Here is a 19257-nt window from a genome sequence, read left to right as displayed (position 1 = left end):
CCTATGCTATATTACTCGTTCACCGAAACCGGGGAAATGCCATAATTAGGACTACGGACCATCTATACGCTAAGATATGAGGGAAAGTGGAGGGGAGGGGGTGCAGACTTTTGCGCTATATTGTAGTCTCATCGGTGTCTTCATAAGCTTTAAATGACACTAACACCGCTTAGTTTAGGCTCAAATTCAACTCTTCAATGGCGAATACACAACATGGTGACGTGTATTATGCTTCTCTTGAGTGTTCCCGAGATTCATGCTTATAGGTCGGCCTGAGAGGAATATTGCGCGTAAGATCTAGGTCCATCTGCTCTGTCTTTTCGCTTCAGATGCTCCTCGACGGGTAGTTGCGGATCATCATAATCTATGACCAGTCCCGAGAGTTCACTATTTGCGTGAGTCAAAACCTGCGCATAGATGCTTCCGATGACTTCAGGTGTCACCATGTCAACCTTTGACACAAAATCCTCGTAATACTTGGTATCCTCTGCAGTCCAACCATCCTCTGCCACAGAGTTAGATTATGTTTATATTTGGAATGAAAGCCAACTTACGTTGACCGGAACGTAGACTAGCAACCATCTTAGTATCGCAGAGGCCTGGAGAGATACCAATGGCAGTAATGTCCTTTTCCTCGAGGTGCAACTGCTTTACCATAAATGCCACCGCAGCTTTAGACATGCCATAGAACCCCCAACCAGCGAAGAGTGGGGCAACTCCTGCCCCGGATGTCGCAGCAATGACACAGCCCTTGGTTTTGCGGAGTTCCGGGATGGCGTAGTGAAGCTGACAACCATTAGTATAAAAAGCCCCCCCCCCCCCAAAATGCAAAGAGAGGTGCCAATGCAAACATATTGACTCACGGTGCTCAAGTGGGAGAGGACATTGATGTCGATCCCTCTTTTCCATTTTTCCATTGGCGAATTCTCAAGCCGATGACATGGTCCAAAGACCCCTGCTGCCAAGACAACACCAGTAATGCGATTAAATTTGGCTATCGCCAGCTTTACACACTGCTCAGAGACCTCCGGCTATCCTTTGCTGTTAAACCAAATCATGTCCAGAGCTTAGTCCAAAATCAACTCACCTTGACAATGTCTCCCGTAACCACCTCTAATCGGTCTCCATATACCTTTTTCTGGTCCGCCAACGGCCCTTCGACAATGTCGGTCGCAACCACGCTAGCGCCATGTTGCTTTAAGAGACTGCGGACAATCTCACTACCAATACCCCCGGCGGCTCCAGTGACTATCACAACGTGAGAAGAACCCATTTCTAATTAATGTTGAGGGCTTGACAGAATTAGAAGATTCCATAGATGATAGGCTTCTCAGCTGGAGCCCCAACCCTCCCCGGGCTGTCGAGGAAATATATATCCTCATACCCGCCTCGCCTCCACATAGCAGCGGGGTAGGTTTACCGATACCCGAGAGTTCTACTCGGCTTCACTGAGAATACGGAAAATACCCTTTCTGGGGAGGGGTGCTTCATGGGTGATTAATCGTCCCTTCACCAGGGTCTTCAACTCACAAATAGAAGACGGGATTTAGGGCCGAAGCCGGAAACATCCCTTACACATGTTCATATTTAGCTCCCCTTTTTTCTTATTATTCAGTCCGTTTCACCTGTAAGAATGTAGTTCACGTCAGCGCAGCTCATTTTGGGCTCTCACTGACCGGTCACAAGAACCATTGATGGTTTTGGTTCTTCGCAAGACATTAGAGACCAAATATAACTATTAGAAATGTGTATGGCAGATATCTCTTATTACAGGCGTATTTAAAGGATAAGATGATTATAACTATGTATTTGATTGACTTCGACGGTAAAATTCATCGAGTCACCTACCTAGGTAGTTTATATGGTAATTCAGTCACATGATGTGGAGAGTATCTGTGAAATACATTTACACTCATCAATGGCTTCTCCACTTATAAGTTCGCTTCCCCCTACCCCACATCCTCGGACTCGGGCCCGGGCTCGGGCTTGGACTAGGGTGCGGGCTTCCGGGTGAGGCAAACAACGTTTTTTAACATAATCCATGAGTGACGCGGATACAAGCTTAGTGCCGATCTTCCAGAATTAATCTGAATCGCGCTGACATTACCGAATGAGGATTCATGGTGAGCAGTGCTACAAAAGACTATATTCAGGCTATTATGTTCCTTCTTTGGCGCTAAGTTCCCTTTGAAAGCAAATTTAGACTTGATGTTATATGCACCTCATTTCTTATGTGATCCCAGACATGTTAGGCGGTTAATGCCATATTCCAGGCTCTTGATCGTGGCATGCGCGTCCGCCGCTTCCTATGACGTTATCTAAGATCAATAATCTGTATAAAAAGCAAGAAAGCTAAACACTTGGCAGAGAAAGCAAACAAGAGTTGATTCAAGCTATGCACTGAGATTCTACGAATGTAGAGCCAACCATACCAGAAATCTCATAATCATATTGCGGACTGTGAACCATATTGCTCTAATAAATTAAGGCAAGGTTAAATCCTATAATTCCTATGGGCCTAGTAGTTCTCAATGATCAGGCTTAACATCCAAACGACCGTTGCATGACTTCGACTGGCGATCTTCGTCTTGGCCACGATTTACTGGGTTTTTGAAATAAGGGATTGGAATGAATCCGAAGAACAAGTTGCCTTCGGGCAGACCTGGCGACGCCCCGAGTGGAGGTCCAATTTAAAATGCTTGACATGGAACGTTAACCCGTGTTTACTGACGCGTTGGAAAAACTGCACTATTCAGATGAGTAACACTCTTTAAGGATATTAAAAACTGGTTACTTAAGCGTAAATGATATTCACAAAGCATGATAAAAAAGCATTATAACGCCAGCCATAAACAATGGATGGTTGACATAACTAACGTCCTCACATCCAGCATATTCACATTGATGCAAACCTGCCCTTATCGATCAAACGTCGATCGAATTGCTTAGACGGTAATGACTACTTTACCCGTAGCTTTGTTATTCTCCATATATTCGTGAGCTTCTCCGATTTGTTGCAACGAGAATACTCGGTCCATGAAAGCTTCAGCTTTGATAACACCGCGTTCAACCTTGTCGATGATGCATCGAACGAAGTCGGCGGCCCCCTCATCATAATCCTCTGGCATAGTGGTATAGAAAGTCAACTTCCGAACCGCTCCCATGTCAGTCGGCGAAAATTCACCCATGGAAAAATTCAGGGACAATATTCCTGCGTGAACGACCGTACCATGGCGAGCTGTCGATGACAAAGCAAGTGGGTTAATATTCTCCGGCCCAACAATTTCGAACCATGTATCGAAACCTTTGGGCGCTAGCTTCGGGATGGTTTCTTTCAACTCATCTTCCAGTACGACATAGTCGGCTCCCGCCAATTTTAGACGCTCAATTTTGGACTTGTTGCGAGTGGTTGCGACGACCGTGCAACCAATATCCTTTGCTAAGATGATCGACCAAATCCCAACTGAGCTACTAGCTCCATGGATAAGAATTAAGGACCGAGGCTTCATCTGTGCGGCAATGTCCAACGCTCCGTGTGCAGTCCACATACTCATGACCGCGCCGCCTAGCACTTCCCAGGGTAGAGAAGTCTCCAGCTTCACCACAGCTTGTTCCGGACTGATCGCATACTCTGCGTAGGAGCCATCAAATGCTTTACCTCCACCGAACATCCAGGCAACAACTTTATCTCCTGACTTGAACTCCGTGTTGCTTCCAGCCTTTTCCACTTCCCCCACCATCTCTTCGCCTATGACTTTTGGTGGATCGGCGCGATACTCCTTTGCGAAGAGGTTGAATTCCAAGATATGGCCAGGAAAGCCATGGCGCGAACGGAGCTCTGCACGATTGAGCCCTGCAGCTCGTACTCGTATCAGGACCCAATCTTGCGAAGGTAAAGTAGGCTTTGGGTAGGCAGGATCGATGGTGAAGCAGGCACTTGGTGGAGAAGCCCCTGGTCGCGTAAGCACGGCGGCTTTCATTGTCCCCGAGGGTTCATTATACCATGACGGCCTTTGCATTCTTACTTTCTTGCCTTTTGTTGTTGGACTCGGCGTATGACTGAAAGATAAGCGGATATCGCTCGTATTTCGTTCGTGTGAGGTTTGTCCAGATGCAGATGCAGATGCAATAGAAATGACAGGAAACCCACGATCACCGTACAGCAAATTCACAGATACCTCGGTTTTGTATTTGGACCGAGTTCCAGGTTGCACTACTGCGAGAATTCGCGTCTCCGCTCACCGGGTTCGGCCTCGGCCTTGGTCTCGGGCTCAGAGAAGATGACAGGAGTCCATAGAGGCATTACCCAAGAGTAGGTGAGTTAAGTGCGTATGTCGCGGCTCCCAATAGAGCGACGGGTCCGTATGCTTAACCATTAATCAAAATTGTCTGCTTATTAGTCACACATAGTAGATCAACTAACGTATTTCGCCCCTAGGCGAGCCACCCCGCTCGGCCGGGCCACCCTATCAAATGCTGATAATTCAAATTAACGAAATATGATCAAAACAACGTGATATTTAATATAAGCTATTCTGCTAATGTTAGATAGTACGTTCTATACCAGAGTGGTAAATTACACTTAACTCTAATGCTTCTCTCTGTAACGGGCCTGAGCCCGTGGAATGTCACGTGTGCGCACGTGAATGGAACTAAATAACCTTTCTTCCTTGAGCTTAGTAAGCAGCATGTTGCCTAGTCTAGTTGTATGAAACTTGACTTTAGCCCTTCACATACATTAGGCTTCCTCTTACGGACAAGAGTATCCCCTGACACAAGCGTCAGAAGATGACCGCGCGTTATCGCCGTCGTAGAGGAATACCCCTGATTACGCACACTAGAAGTAAGTAGAAACGAAGAACGCGCCTATAAACGAATATTGTGCGAAGCGCCCGCGATTAACCCTTCATAATGGATACGATCGTACGAAAGCATAGATGGACTATAGTCTATAAGGGCATTTTGGTCATGAACGAGCACGCTTAGACTTCCGCAGAACTAGACTTCCGCAACACCCAACTCAACCCGGACCCAACCCGGACTCAGTTGGGTTTTGGGTCGAAGATTCGGACCCAATGCTGGGTCCGGGGCCGTAACTAGCCTTCGGCATAATGGGCCGGGCTGGGCCCTGGATTTAAAAAATGGGGGCCCATTGCCGAAGCCTAAAAGCAATCAATGGCTCATCGCTCCAACGCAGAATCTCGGTGATTTTCGAAAACACACTTATGTATGTGCTGATCGACTCCCTCTGGCAGATTTGGAATAATTCGATTTCAGACGATACGTCATGTATCCTCTTCTTGGATCTTAGCCATTCGTTGATCCAACTCCGTGTCAGCCATCTTCAGTTCAAAAAGGAAAATCCCTTGGATCTTGAACTTCGACGCGATTGGCGAGGTATAGCCACATCTAATATATGGAAGTAAAAATTAGCCTTTGAGATGCTGCCAGAATTATGTGAATGAGAGCCGACCGGAGGTGATACATATCGATTCATATCAAGCAAGAGCGGGGTGGATTCAGAAAGATAAACTTACATGCAAAAAGCGATTCGGTAGGATTTGCAGTATAGCTTAGGAGAACTTTGAACCGACAACATAATATTCGAAGTGTAAACGCTCTGTTGCTTATAAGGAGCAAATTGCAGGAAGAGGTCACATAGCGAGATCTCGGTGTTAGAAAAATGAGACGGAATTACATTGTTAAATGAAAAAATATCATTATTCCAGACGTCTGGCTCATTCAGAAAGGAGAAGCTCTGAACCATATGATCGAATAAGTCCTCGACGGGAGAGGTAACACGAGGTAAATATGTTGCTTCGGATGAGACGAGGTCTAGAACTTGTGACTCCAAGCTGTTTCATTAAAAGTCACACCAGACTCGAAAGTTCCGTAGGGATGAGATATCAAGTTTTCCAAGTCCTCCTGTATTTGAACATTGAGGGCTTCAGTTGGCGCAACTGGTTCTTCGACACTCGCAGGCGAATGGCATAGTCGTTCATGGCGACTTAGAAGATCCCTAGAATGAGAGATGTAAGTCCACGAGCGAGTAGGCCGGGCAAATCAGCCCTTACTGCCGAGTAAATGAGCTACCGCAATGGCAAACGAATGGTTTCTCTTGAGTATCTGTGATTGTGGGTTAGAATGCGGCATTGATCTGTGGGACAAGAGCAAATCAATGCAAGGGCCACGGACGAATACGCTCATGTCTCTGTAGATGCTCTAGTCGCTTGAACTGCTTCTTGCAAAAGCGGCATGGGTCGACCTGTAATTTGGGTCTCCCCTTGGGTCTCCCTTTGGCCATGGGGACAAATTGTTAGGGATGGGGTATGTATTAATGGGGCATGTAGGATGATTTTCTTCCAACACTGCACCTACATGACGTAATCAACCATCTCACCACAGATCACATAATCAACAATTGGGCTTTCCATTTGTGCCTCATGACCTAGGCCCTGAGTTCTACGCGTATCAATAACCAAAATTTGTACATTTTCCTAATCAGTCATCTTGCAACCTAGCCATACAGCTACGTTCTATCCAGAATGTGTAGATTAGAAAGCCTGAAGCTTCAAAGAATAATTGATAGACGTTTCATATTAGGTATACACAATCTTGCGACTATTAGACTGGGCCGCCCGGACTGGGTTTCGTACCCATCAAACCAAAATGTGACAAGATAGAAAGCCAACGCTAATCATTTCACTCTTTGATCTCCTGGGCCGTCTCCTCGCGGACGAGACCCTCCTGCGAAGATGCTGACACGGTCGCAAAGGCATCAACCTGAGTTGAGGAGAACTTGCGCGCAGGAACCTTCCTGGCGAAAAGGATGTCCAACTCAGCGTAGGTACGGTCCTTGGGTTCTGGTAGGCGGAAGAAAGCCCATGTGAATGCAATCAACGCGGTACTTCCCCAGAAAAAGCCGGTCTTACCAGACGCATTCCATGCGGTTGGGTTCATGAAATAAGGCTCCAAGACTTGCGAGACGACGTTGATGAGCTGGTAGGCTGTTCGTGCAAGGCAGACGGTCAATGTTCGTAGGCGGACTGACGAAATTTCCGCGACGACGGAGTAGGCGATTGGCCCGACGGTTAAGGAGTAGGTGAAGAGCCAGATCATGCAGAGTGCTGCTTGAGCCCACATGGAACCGTCACTCGATGACGCGGCACTGATAATTCCGACGAGGAATAAGATAGTGGCGAGGATACCCTGGCCCCAGACATACAGGGTTCTTCTACCAAACTTTGTGATTAGGAACCAGGAGAGTGCGGTGCCTACGAAGCTAACGGCTGTGCATCCAACTCCAAGCTGGAAGGATCGGTTGGTGCTCATGCCAGCTTGCTCGAAGAAATACGTAGGTGTGTAGGCGAACGAACTACCAGCCATGATCTGCCCCATGAAAGCGACGCAGCAAATTTCTGTGCGGCGCAAATCCACTCCCTTGAAGCACTCCGCGTATGTTGTTCCAGACTCGATCTCGGCTTCAATCTTGGTGGTGTGCACCAGCATTGCCAATTGCCCGTTAATTTGATCCTCGGTCTTGTTTCCTCCAAGTCGGCGGAGGCTGCGCTTTGCATCCTCAAGTCTGTCCTTCCGTACGAGGTACCATGGGCTCTCTGGTGCCAGCCAGCAGATTACCATCAAGGGCACTGGCCAGATCCACTGCAGACCAAACGGAATACGGTATGACCACTGATCCGTTCGGCCGACCAGGCCGTACAACACGCCAGAGGCAATAAGTTGACCAATGGCCCAACACATGTTTACATAGATGGTGAGGTATCCACGCAGGTTTGTGGGGCAGACCTCGGATGCGTAGGCGGGGCCAACAGTTGCGAAGACTCCCCAGGAGAATCCGCATAGGATCTGGCCGACAAGGAGGACGGCAGCTGAGTTGGCGAAGAAGGTGATAAAGATGAAGGCAGTGAGGAACGCCAGTGCCACAATCATGACGCCTCGGTATCCGAATTTTGAAGCAAAGTATCCATTCATAATACCGCCTAGGCTTGTCAGTGATTACTCCTCGTGTAATCCTAGGAGAACTCACCAAAGATACATCCCACTGTACTAGCCATACTGAGTCCCGATTGCCATGGGGCTGACACTTGATATTCATTACCCTTGGCATACCAGCTTCCGTACTTTTGCGTAAATGTGGGATAGGCGTAGAAGTTTCCCATGAGAATCGTATCATATCCTTCCATGATAATTGACATCGAAATCAACATTGACCACGCGACAGCCTTGCGGTTGTCACGCAGTGCCTGGAACAGAGTCTGAGCATGCTCCTCGTCGCTCGCCTGTTTCGCTTCGATGATCGCACCGTGACCCAAAGTATCCTCAACATGGTGCGCCGCTGTCTTCTCTAGCGCGATCTCAACCTGAGTAGTTGCCATGGCGGAAATATAAGATAGCGACCGAAAACCCAGTTCCAAAGATCCCGTAGCCTCTCAACGGGTTCCCGACAAGGGATGGACGAGACTAGAAATATAAGACTTTCTGCCCGGCATAGTCTCGACACGGCCTACCACGTGCCGGGACGGATTCCGAGGAGAGTGTGGAGAAGGATACCAATGGCAGAGGATCAGACCATGTATTCAGCCTAATAAAAAGTCGAATGCCAGTTTTGCACGAGCTGAAGAGCTGGTCCAGCCAGTAAGATAACAAGGGACATAGAGTCTTGCCACACGCCGGAATGCGAGATTCGACAAGAATCCTAATTTTGCACCTATCATATCACCCGGCACATTAAGCTAGGAGCTAGCTCCATAATCAACCCGTGGATTCTTATTAATACCTGGGGAAGCGAGGGTCGCGAATGGGGGAGCGGGGTTATGATTGGATCCCGGGTTCGATGGCTGCCGCCGCAAAAGGCCCTATTCCCTTCGGGTAACGGAGCTTCGCGCCGAGACTGCCTCACACGGATTGTGTGATCTTAGCAGGGTTGGCTTTCGCACGCGCCCGATGCTCTTATTCGTGCTCCGATCGCTGATTCTTGGGATTCCGGAGTGTCGGTCCGGGGTGTTGGCCTTGACCGATCGAGTTGCATGAATGGCAGGGAATGTGAAAACCTAATGTGGTTAAAAGTTGTCTTTTTAGCCACGTTATCGGGACATTTTGACCCTGCCGATATTTTCTTTGGCGATGATGGCCCGGTGGGGGACCGAGGATGAAGATCAGACGAGCTGATCTAGTGCAGTCTGACGATCCGGGGTTTCCAAACATCGCGCACAGACCTCCTTGTTCTCCCGAGTTCATTTCCCGGCGGGTGAAGTCTGATGTTTTAAATATTGCTAGGAGGCGAGGCTGGTATAAGAAGATCCCATGAGTCATTCACGGGTTTTGCAAGAGCGTCCAGATTTCCAATTGCCCAGGGACCTTGGGATCAGATGGAGTGCGTGAAACCCAGGAGACTTCTAGTCTAGTACTCTCCGCAAAGAAGATGGAAGTTGTAAATAAAATTTATTCCCTGGGAGATATTCATATATAGCAGAAGCCCATCTGTTACTCATAATTTTGAACATAGCCTCAATAAAGTCATGGAACCTTTCCCTACCAGGCAAGAACTTACATGCATGCCGTGGTTCTAAGTTCCTTAGTGGCACCTCAAGCCAACTATATGCCTTGTCTAATTAGACAAGACTATTGCTCACGAGACAGAAGTCCCTCTGCCTCCTGAGCATCGTTAAATAGCCCTCCGTGTGATTTCTCCAGAGACTCCGCCATCGCGAGGGCGTCGCGGCGCCCCTTGTCGGCATTTACCATCCACACCAGGGGGATGGGTAGCACAATCAAGATCGCGATGAAGAAGAAGCCAGACCGAACCTGACCAGTTGCGTCCACGAGTACTCCTACCACAGCGGGTCCGATGAATGAGCTGCCTTTGTCTGTGGCGGCATATAGCGCATAAAATGCAGCCTCGCTACCAGGAGGAATCAATAGACCAAAGAAGGAGCGACAGTACGAAGCGAGGCCTCCAGACACGATACCGTGGACAATTGCAAGCGGGAAGATCTCCCATGATTTTTGCAGTCCAATGACTCCCCAATTTTTGATGAACGGGATATAGGCTAGCATTCCATAGAGCGGAATTGTCTCGAACAGCACAATACAAACGATGATTGTTTGATTTGGCTTCAATCCGAAACGCCGAGATACGTGAGGCCAGAGGAACGCACCAGTCATACCCGATAAAGTAGCAGTGATCGACAACAAACCGACTGATGTTGTGCTCATCTTTAGTTCTGTACGTGCGAAGAGGATGGCGGTACCGGAGACAGTTGCCATGGCATCAGACAACAGAAACCAGGCGACGAGAAAGATCATAGCTTCGCGCAACTTCACGGCCACTTTTACTGTCTTCCAGAGGGATTTCCATGCAAATCCCATGAGACGCAACCACACGCGCCACCGAGAGGCGCCAGGACTGGATGATGTATCCAGTCGGGGCCCAGGTCGTGAGCGTAGCCAACGACCGGCGACAAACGTGAATAAACACCACCATATTCCAACCAAGAGCAGAACGAAGCGCATGGGTAGGGTTCCTGAGATTTCCGCGAGTTTGGTTTTGGAGAGTGTTACCAGGAGCGCAATACTCAGAATTTGCACGAATACCGCCGCGCAGTATCCAAGTCCCACCCCCTTAGAAGAGATCTTCGTAGAGAGTTGAAGTTCCGTGTTAGATCCCGAGCCTTTGCCCTTTAGACCATCCGCTCCGAGTGGAACATGTTGACCTGGGCCTTGCAAGCCGTCAAGGCTGTCCTCCTCGTCCCACGCATTCCAGTCAGCGTCATCGCCGACGCCACTATTACTGTTGCTCTGGAAGTTCGACATCTCATCACCTCCATCTTTGACTTCTTGAATTGAAGGATCATTGGCGACCAATACGGGCAGAAATGAATTTAGGACCACAAACGAGGAGCCGAGGCAGGTGACGCCGATTACTACCAAGACGGAGCCGAGAATGAAGACCGGCGGTGCGATAAGCACGAACAGCATGCTGGTAGCCGAGCCAATGAACCCGAAGGACAAAAGTAACGTTTTACGGTTACTTTCTGCGCCGATAGAATATACAAATCAATCATTGGCTCTATAAAAAAAAAAAGTGTGGTCAGGAAGCTTACCGTAGTCTGCCAGAGCACTGAACGAGACTAATGTTAATGCCTGGATTAGCACCGCCAGCGAAAACGTATACATCGCGAAACTGGCAGTGGTGATGTGGAGTCCCATCACCCCAACGATACACTGTTCGTCTGCCTGCGTGCCGTTCGCCGGCGCCTGAGGGCCCCAGCAGGGCAGGTGGCTGGTTTGCAGTGTGCCGTGTTCGCGCGCCAGCTGCTCAAGCGTGAGAGGCAAAAAAGAACCTGAAGTACAGAGTCAGCAAATAGTCTCGATGGGCTGGAATGGAGCTATTACGAACCTACACCACAGACCGCGAACACCTCGGCGGCAATGCCGTAAGCATACCAGCCAAGGATTTCGCGGCGGGTAGTCGGTGTGGTATCTTCGCCGGCATACCGAGGAGGCCTTTGCTGAGCCCCTTCGGTGGGATCAGGAGGTGATCTGATGGCGGCGAGGATATTCGACAGCATGGAGAGGTGAGGTTGAGAGATAAAAGGCTGAAGCTACCATCACGCGGTGAATTTCAAACCGGATGTCGACGGAAACGGGGCGGGGACGCACGATGTGGTCATTGCCGATCGCGATCGTCCAGGAACCACAGGGCGGATCCACTTTAGGTACCCCTTCGCGGCTGGCGTCAAGCTATACCACATCTGTCAATCTGGGAGGTAGTAGGTAGCTACTAGTATTTATGGAGGATGTAAACATAGAGGTGAAACGAACCAAACAAGTCAAAAAGCTAAATAAGTTTATCTCACCCATACTTGCCGTTTACGGCCCGGAACCGGCATCGTTCTTGCCTAAAGGATACTCCTGTTAGTATTTGAACTATTGTGGTGATCGGGTTTTTTTCTTTCTTCTACAACCCGCCAATTCATTTTTTTCCCTTACTTCGAGGGCTTTCATATCGTCCGTCAACATGGCTGGCATTTTGCATTACTTGACGTACTTCCTCGGCCGCTTGTTCTACCCCTTCCGAGGCCATGACTCCCGCCAGTTCATCTATAGCCCGGCATTCAAAGATATACCCAAGCCGAACATGACCCTTGAGTGTAAAGAATGTGGTCCGTCGGGCTCGAAGCTTCTTCTGCATCATACCTCCCTCGCTGAAGATGGCATCGGCTGCATTCCCGAACTGAAATGGACACCCCCACAAGTCACCGAGCCCGTCAAGGAATATGTCTTGATTAGCGAGGACATCGACTTACCAATTCCATTCCTCGTTATCCATCATGGCCTGTTTTGGGGAATCAATCCTTCCCACCGAGCTGTTACTCCACTGCAGACCAATGTGCCGAAGGACAATCCGAAGCGGCAGACTAATTCCGCGTGGAACTACGTACCCAACCTCCGAGGCGCAGCTTATATCGGTGCAAGCCCTGTCCTCGGTCATGGAACCCACCGATATGTCTTCACCATCATCGCGCTAAAGGAAACCCTCGAATTCGATTTCCCTGAGAAGGTCAGCAAATCGGACATCAACAAAGCCATCACTGGCAAGGTTATTGGTTGGGGTCAATGGGTTGGGGAATTTGAGCGCCCCTGGCCCAACTAAATCTCAATTTGACACTTTTCTTCGAGTCGCGCCTCGGAATAAAAGAGCGTCCAAAAGATTGGAGAGCTTGACAGCTGGAGAGTTTCATGCTTACCCACGGAGTCTGACTTTATGTTATCATATGGCGTGCATTTACCAATTTTATGTTTTCATACTTTATGCTACATAATACGACACCAGAAAGCGGTTATGACATGAATGGATGAAGTCTTTGAGGCTACAATTCGCGTTTCCCCCCAAGCTCATCTTTTTAATTTGAATGGTATCAAGCAACCACCTAGCCAAAGCAGATGAAGCCAAGGAAATAGGGTCGCGTTCATCGATAGTCTCCATCAAAGCTTTCAAATTGCCCATGATAAGCTTAGCTAGATACTTGATAGTGCGCAATGTCGCAATCCCATTCCGAAGCGTCTTTAGGTTTTTCAGCATCACGTTCGGGCTCTCAATCAAATTCAACAGCCTCCTTTGCCTCTGTCCATTTATCGTGCCGATCAGAAGCTTTTTCTCCTCTTCTTGGAGCTCTGATTCGCCTAGAATAGCCTTACTTCTAATGCAGATATATCGAGATGTCAACTGCTCCATAGCCAACATGGCAGAGTCAAAAAAGCCTGACTGGGTCGCGCTCGAAGATGAGGGATTTTTGACTCTATGCGTCCCACTCAATGGTATGTGAGATCGCAAGGCTTTCCCGCTAGCAAAACTCGATAACTTGCAGTAAACAAGGTTGCTGCGAAGCGTTTTTCAAACTCATGAGCAACATTCAGTAGAACATAGAGTCACAGCTTTTCACGAACTGAATGAAGGCTAAAGGAAGTCATTCCACTGCTCCTTGCTGCCACTCTAAACATTGGCCTCCTATCCCCCTGACAGCACACATATTAGGAGTTTTCACACCATGTTGAAGTTTGGGAAGTTAGTAGCCCCAATCAAGGTTTATTACTGACCAATGATTTTCCTTGTGGCTGGGGATCTTCACAAACTATAGACCGGCTAGGTTCAGCTGCCGATTTAGTAAATTGCTATATCGACCGACCGCTTGGTCTCCTCCGATTCATTATCATAATACCCCTAGAGCCAATAGATCATTGATGTTGAGTTTGATTCATTGTACGTAAGAGTAAGAAACCAAATTTTAACCTACTGCCATCCTTAACTTCATCAAAATTACTTGCAGCCTCCGATCAGTCTCCATAATCATAAGCATTCTCCCCCTAGAAAAAACAGCCGCCAATTGCTGCTGCATACAAGCACGAATCCGCCGAATAGCCAACAAAAGCATCGAAAGACGCCCCTGCAAAACTTGTAAGATTAAACAAGATTTCTCCTCAAGAGGAACCCTATACCCTCCAACAAGTAGAGAACAAGCATCAAAATGAGACTTAAACCCATCCCCACTAACCAAGTCCCGTAGTTTCCCACTCGTCAAATGTTGTGAAATGCTAGGAACCCCCTCCTCATCCATTGCCCCAGCCGATATTGTAGTAGTATCCAGCGTTGAGAGAAGACTATCAATAGTCACAATAACAACCATCAACATATTCCCCTGCCCCTCGGACTGTGAACACACACTACACCGCAGGATTGCTTCAGTCTGTAATAACAGCTCATTTTGGCACGCGAGTATACTATCAATGCTAACAAATCCGTCCGATTCAGCACGTAGACCTGATCGAATCAGCTCACTCATCACGCGCTTGTAGCAGCTACAGCTGAAATTTGGCGGCGGGCTGAGGTGACCCGGCTCGTCAGGCGAGTATATGTCACTGTCGGGACTCGCATCTGGAGACTGGAGTGGACAGTAATTTGAGTTTGAAGGGTCTATCAGTACCGGCATTGGTTGGTGTGGCCTTTCGAGTATCCACGCGTTTTGGATGGGCTGCATCTCTAGTTCGGAGGTGCTGTAGGGCCATGGAGCTGTATCATGGTCTTTGGCATCAAGAAATGCCATTTTCTCGGTCGTTTGGAACGTTTCTAGGTCACTGTCGGGTCCTAGCGGGAGTGAGGGGAAGTATGGATCTCTCGATGGCTGGATTGGGATTGGAGCTGACTGTCTCATGTACTCTGATGGTGTATCGAACGTGTCTTCTAGCTCGATTTCGGCATTGGTCTCCTCAGGTGATGTCTCGTTCAGGCGTGTAGACATGAGCTGTTGAGCCCAGTTCTCAGACGTAAAGTCCGTTTCAAATGCTGGGTGGCAGGTTGACGCATTCATTTCATGGAGATGAATGGACATCCCGGGCTCATTGACATTATCTGGCAGCGTCGGAGTCGAAAATTGTTCTTCTGGAGTGAATTTTGTTCTTGCACCTCGAGGCCGTATCGCCGTTCCTGAACCTGACCGAATACCCTTTTTTCGTGACGTTCTGCGGGCCGCTCGTTCAAATTCTAGATCCTCGAGTGTCTCCGGCGAAAGACTGCTCCCTTGCCCTTTGACCTCTATCCGGCAATCTTTCTTTTTTGCCGGACGACCCAATCGCCGCGACACACTGTAGATACACTCAATCTTGTGTCTCTGGCAGCGACGACAAGAAGGCTTCTCATGGCTGCAACGGATTTTGGCCTGCTGACAAGCATTGCACGTAGAGCGAACCTTTACACTTTTGGGCAATTGGCCAACCCCACTCTTCACTTGTTTTGACGAACTCATTCTGATAATGTTTTATGTACTTGGATAAATTGGAAGAGGACTTCAAATAATAGCATTTCAAGTAACTCCACTAGCTCCTATCGCACCACAGACCATTTATCTATACAGCGCCCCGCACTCACCCACAGTTCTGGGATCGACATCACGTTCCCATATCCATATCTCTTTCCGAATTTGTCGCTTAAAAGAGCCTACTGTTAGATCATGGCCGAGTTGAAAGTTACATCCGAAAGCCCCTGTTGAGCTATGTTGTTGTCCTACCCGACTGTGCTAGAATGTCCCGTGTGTGCAAGAGATATTTAACTAGTGGCTCGCAGTGGTTTACTTCGGAAGGAGACCACTGGGAACGACTATCGGTAGAGTATACTTTGGGGTCATTTGTATGTTCTCGGGTTACGCTTGTGTATGGTACAGCAATTTCAGTGGACATTTGGAGCACGAGACAGTCGATTGTGCAAATGGCTGCAGAAGCCTTGTAAAGATCGTCAACCTTACTTTTCCTTGTACCTTTGTGAATGGACAGGGTCGAGTTCAATCCTTCCATTGAAACCAAGTGAACACTTGGTATCGCAGGAATGCTTCTTGGAAGGTTACCCATCGTACAGAATTGTATCAACCAGCCCATCGCGAGACCTTCTCCCCAGGCCGTCTGTGCAATTTCATTATCACCGTCCCACAAGAACGAGGACCTTGGACTAAACAAACCTGATCTTCATCCACCCCTCAACCATATCGCCCACCAGACTTGCATATTGGGAGCTCTTGCTGAGCTACACAATCCCCACCCGAAAGATGGAAGTGGTCCATCCGACGGACGGAATAGGCAACAGATGGATACATACCAAGACCGTTGGGCACGGAACTTGTCTGCCGAGGCACACAAATCCCGCATGTTAGTACAAGTCAGAAATAAAGCCAGTACTTATCCGTTGCAGGGACTGCTGCTAGGTGCAATCGCTTCGGCGATTTTGTGGACTCCACTCGGGTGAGATCTCGCGGGGGATCTGATAGAGCAGGTTTTGGGACAACTATGTTTTGGGTTATCCATGTCTGTTGGCGGTAGCCTTTCAAGTTGGGAGGGTTGGTTTGTTATAGGGGATGAGTAGAGGTTTGGGCATGTGTAGATACGACAGCCTGAATTAGACTATACATATGCAGCAAATTATTTAGAAAGCACGTGGAAAGCGAAATCGCCGGTTAGGTAAGATTATTGGAATTCGTGCATTTCGTGATAGATTCGTTAAACCATACAAGCGATGGAAACCCAAATAAACCTTCCTGCGATATTTTCCGGATCATAACAGGGGGTATTTTATATTTTGCAATTATTCAGGCATGTGCTTGAAAGGCTTCTCCAGGTGCTCCTGGCAGAAGGGAAGCTTGCCAACAGTCCAGATCTCGGTGTCCTGTGGAAAGAAAAAAGTTAGCCCCGCCATCTAGTGCGCTCCATTTTGCCCCACGTACCGGCTTCAGTGTCTTCTTGATTTCCGTGCTCAGGGTACCAGCCTTGATGGCGATGATCTCAGGGGCGGCATCTGGATCGTGGGCGATAGGGGAACCGCACTCGCCACAGAAGATGCGGTGCACGTCCTTTCCAGAGGATCCCTTGCCCGCCCAGCTCTTGGTGGGGCCGTTGATGGTAAGAGCCGCCTTGGGGACCACAGCGACCAGAGCTACAGAATTAGTCGACGTCATCACTTGGGGATTTGTTTTTGTCTGCACATACAGTAGGTAGAACCACTCTGACGCTGGCAGTCGTCGCAGTGATCGTAGGCAGTGATGAGCGGCTGGTCGACCTCAATGGTGTAGGTGACCGCCTTGCAAAGGCAGTGTCCGTTCATAGGCATGATGAAGTTGATTCTCACAAGGTTCTCAAAAATGGGGAATGTAGAGTTTGAGGACCTTGGAGGGGGAATAGACGGGAGTATTTAAAGGAAAGGAAATGGAGTTGTGCTCAACTTCCTCCACAATAGACTTTCTACATGACTTGAAAAAGTGGTGAACATGAACGCCCTTGATGTGTGTTGCGTCATACTAAAATCAATTCCAAATCCCGCATGACAAATTGTTCCAGCCCCGCCAGATGGAAGCCCCTCCCTAATCTGTTGAGCTGATGTGTGATTATGATTACCCTATCCAATTTTTAGCCACAGCTTACCGGCACCATGTCCGAATCCTCGAGGGTAAGCCGGTTGAAAAGAAGACACCGCAAGTCGCCGTCGAACTCTACCGCGAGTCCTGAGGACATTCCCACCGCGATCTCCTCGCGATCGACGCGTGCAAGGATTGACCCCATTGGCTCGATGTGGGGGTAATCGAGAAATTGAGACCGATAGTGAACGCACACCAGACCTCACAGGTCAGATAGTCAATGCAGGCGGTGACTTGTTTCCACTAGCGTCGGTTTTGGTCGGTTAGTCGGTTCTTCGGAGCATGGTGGATACCAAAGCGGTGGGGGGGGCGCGATATGGCGAACTGAACTTCGGGGACCGCTTTGTCTCGGGGAGCAGAGCGGTAACAATATGCTGCTGGGTGACAAATTCTGTCGAGATACAGAAGATCAGTCAAGCCAGGGAGAGCAGACGGGACAATGGGGGATTTAGGACCACGGTCTCGGGATGCGGCACTGGTCGAGCCCGTCGATCATTTAGCTGGGAATGCAATGAAGCGGGTCAGGTCCAGGGATGGACCCCAAACTTCGCATATCTACCCCCCGCTTACAGTGGGAACTTCGTGCACACAATTTATTTACGGCCCTGTGGACAGATGTCTCGTTGTCATTCGCTCTATGTCCATGTCTATCAGGTAGCTGGAGCGACCCGCTACCATGGCTCGTCTCGCCTGACGTTCTCGATCTTATCCGCAGCGCTCTATGCATTGAAGCAAATAATTAATGTAATAGCCCCCTCAACACCTCTGGTGCCCCACTTACCTGCATCTGTGCGGCCATGCCCTGTCGGGGAATCTGTCCTCCGTACAGCATCGACTCAGCTCGTTGGGCCTCTCGAGCGTCGTCTTTTGTGACATAGACCGGCACTTCGATCGGCACAGCAGGTAGTCCGAGGATTTCGTTCCGATCGGCGATCGAGCGTATTTGTTCCGATACGGAGCCTCGACCGGGGGGTCGACCAAATGCACGGCCCTGCATTTCCTGTCAGTCGTTGAGGTGAGATGAGATGAGACAGTACACCTACCTCTGTGGCTTGCATCTCGCGTGCATCTTCGTGTGTTATGTGGCTGTGCGGCTTGCGGGATATCTCGTCTAGCTGGGCATCGAAGTTCATTTGTTTCATCGCAATGCTTTGGGCGGTCGCTTTGTTGCGATCAGTCACAATGGCCAAGAGGTGCAAGGTAAGGGCATACCAGCTGGTCCACCCCGGAGCGGGCCGCGTCCAGTCAACACGCTTTCGGCGTGGGAAATTATTGAGACATCTGCTGGGGTAATCCGTTGTCCGGCCTCAACAGCTTGTTTGAGATCAGCGACTGTGGGAATGTCTGCGCTCATACTTGATACAACTGATGCTGGGGTATATTGTTCTTTGATGGTTATTTGCCACGGTTTGTCGGCTTGAGATATATAGCCTTACCTGTGGCGCTGATGTCACGTTGAACACATTCTCAATTGCCGCACGCCATCAGTGGCGCTGCCACTTTGTATAGAGCATAACCTCAGAGAATGGTTTTGCGAAAATTCCCAAATTTGGATAAAAAAACATGTGGAGCAGCTTTGAAGGTCCACGAGTTTGAACGTACTGGTAATCGCCACCACATGGAATCTCGAGTTCACCAAACCTAGATAGGCAGGAGTCTCGAAAAAATTATAACTTCATTACCCGTGGAGTCGATAGAAACAACTGCAAATCATCTACGCTGTTCCACCGACAACCCCAACACCTGCATCTATCCTACTTATCTTACACAATGACAGATTCGT

The 19257-nt window shown here is 48.8% G+C and overlaps 8 protein-coding genes across 8 annotated transcripts; 1 reads left to right on the top strand and 7 right to left on the bottom strand.

Moving 5' to 3' along the window:
* Positions 1–260: 260 nt before the first annotated feature.
* N7503_004409 (uncharacterized protein) lies at positions 261–1273 on the bottom strand (the record flags this gene model as incomplete). The annotated part of the gene is made up of 4 exons (XM_057063956.1): positions 261–505; positions 555–786; positions 864–1031; positions 1088–1273. The coding sequence occupies 4 exons, from the start codon at positions 1271–1273 to the stop codon at positions 261–263; spliced, it is 831 nt and encodes a 276-aa protein (XP_056921699.1).
* A 1672-nt stretch (positions 1274–2945) lies between these two features.
* Positions 2946–3980, bottom strand: N7503_004408 (NAD(P)-binding protein; the record flags this gene model as incomplete). Its single annotated transcript, XM_057063955.1, has 1 exon — positions 2946–3980. One exon carries the CDS (start codon positions 3978–3980, stop codon positions 2946–2948), a length of 1035 nt encoding a protein of 344 aa, XP_056921698.1.
* A 2722-nt stretch (positions 3981–6702) lies between these two features.
* Positions 6703–8396, bottom strand: N7503_004407 (uncharacterized protein; the record flags this gene model as incomplete). Its single annotated transcript, XM_057063954.1, has 2 exons — positions 6703–8000; positions 8048–8396. The coding sequence occupies 2 exons, from the start codon at positions 8394–8396 to the stop codon at positions 6703–6705; spliced, it is 1647 nt and encodes a 548-aa protein (XP_056921697.1).
* Positions 8397–9642: 1246 nt separating this feature from the next.
* N7503_004406 (uncharacterized protein) lies at positions 9643–11591 on the bottom strand (the record flags this gene model as incomplete). The annotated part of the gene is made up of 3 exons (XM_057063953.1): positions 9643–11054; positions 11124–11363; positions 11420–11591. The coding sequence occupies 3 exons, from the start codon at positions 11589–11591 to the stop codon at positions 9643–9645; spliced, it is 1824 nt and encodes a 607-aa protein (XP_056921696.1).
* Positions 11592–12040: 449 nt separating this feature from the next.
* Positions 12041–12676, top strand: N7503_004405 (YbhB/YbcL family Raf kinase inhibitor-like protein; the record flags this gene model as incomplete). Its single annotated transcript, XM_057063952.1, has 1 exon — positions 12041–12676. One exon carries the CDS (start codon positions 12041–12043, stop codon positions 12674–12676), a length of 636 nt encoding a protein of 211 aa, XP_056921695.1.
* A 1454-nt stretch (positions 12677–14130) lies between these two features.
* On the bottom strand, positions 14131–15323 carry N7503_004404 (Zn(II)2Cys6 transcription factor domain-containing protein; the record flags this gene model as incomplete). Its single annotated transcript, XM_057063951.1, has 2 exons — positions 14131–14181; positions 14244–15323. The coding sequence occupies 2 exons, from the start codon at positions 15321–15323 to the stop codon at positions 14131–14133; spliced, it is 1131 nt and encodes a 376-aa protein (XP_056921694.1).
* Positions 15324–16648: 1325 nt separating this feature from the next.
* On the bottom strand, positions 16649–17170 carry N7503_004403 (GFA family protein; the record flags this gene model as incomplete). Its single annotated transcript, XM_057063950.1, has 3 exons — positions 16649–16729; positions 16788–16996; positions 17050–17170. The coding sequence occupies 3 exons, from the start codon at positions 17168–17170 to the stop codon at positions 16649–16651; spliced, it is 411 nt and encodes a 136-aa protein (XP_056921693.1).
* A 975-nt stretch (positions 17171–18145) lies between these two features.
* N7503_004402 (uncharacterized protein) lies at positions 18146–18828 on the bottom strand (the record flags this gene model as incomplete). Its single annotated transcript, XM_057063949.1, has 4 exons — positions 18146–18193; positions 18256–18465; positions 18518–18636; positions 18687–18828. 4 exons carry the CDS (start codon positions 18826–18828, stop codon positions 18146–18148), a joined length of 519 nt encoding a protein of 172 aa, XP_056921692.1.
* Positions 18829–19257: the final 429 nt, after the last annotated feature.

Source organism: Penicillium pulvis, assembly GCF_028828015.1.
Source record: "Penicillium pulvis strain IBT 33274 chromosome Unknown contig_23_segment0_segment0, whole genome shotgun sequence".
NCBI classification, from domain to species: Eukaryota; Fungi; Ascomycota; class Eurotiomycetes; order Eurotiales; family Aspergillaceae; genus Penicillium; species Penicillium pulvis.
This window is presented reverse-complemented; position numbering and strand designations above follow the sequence as displayed.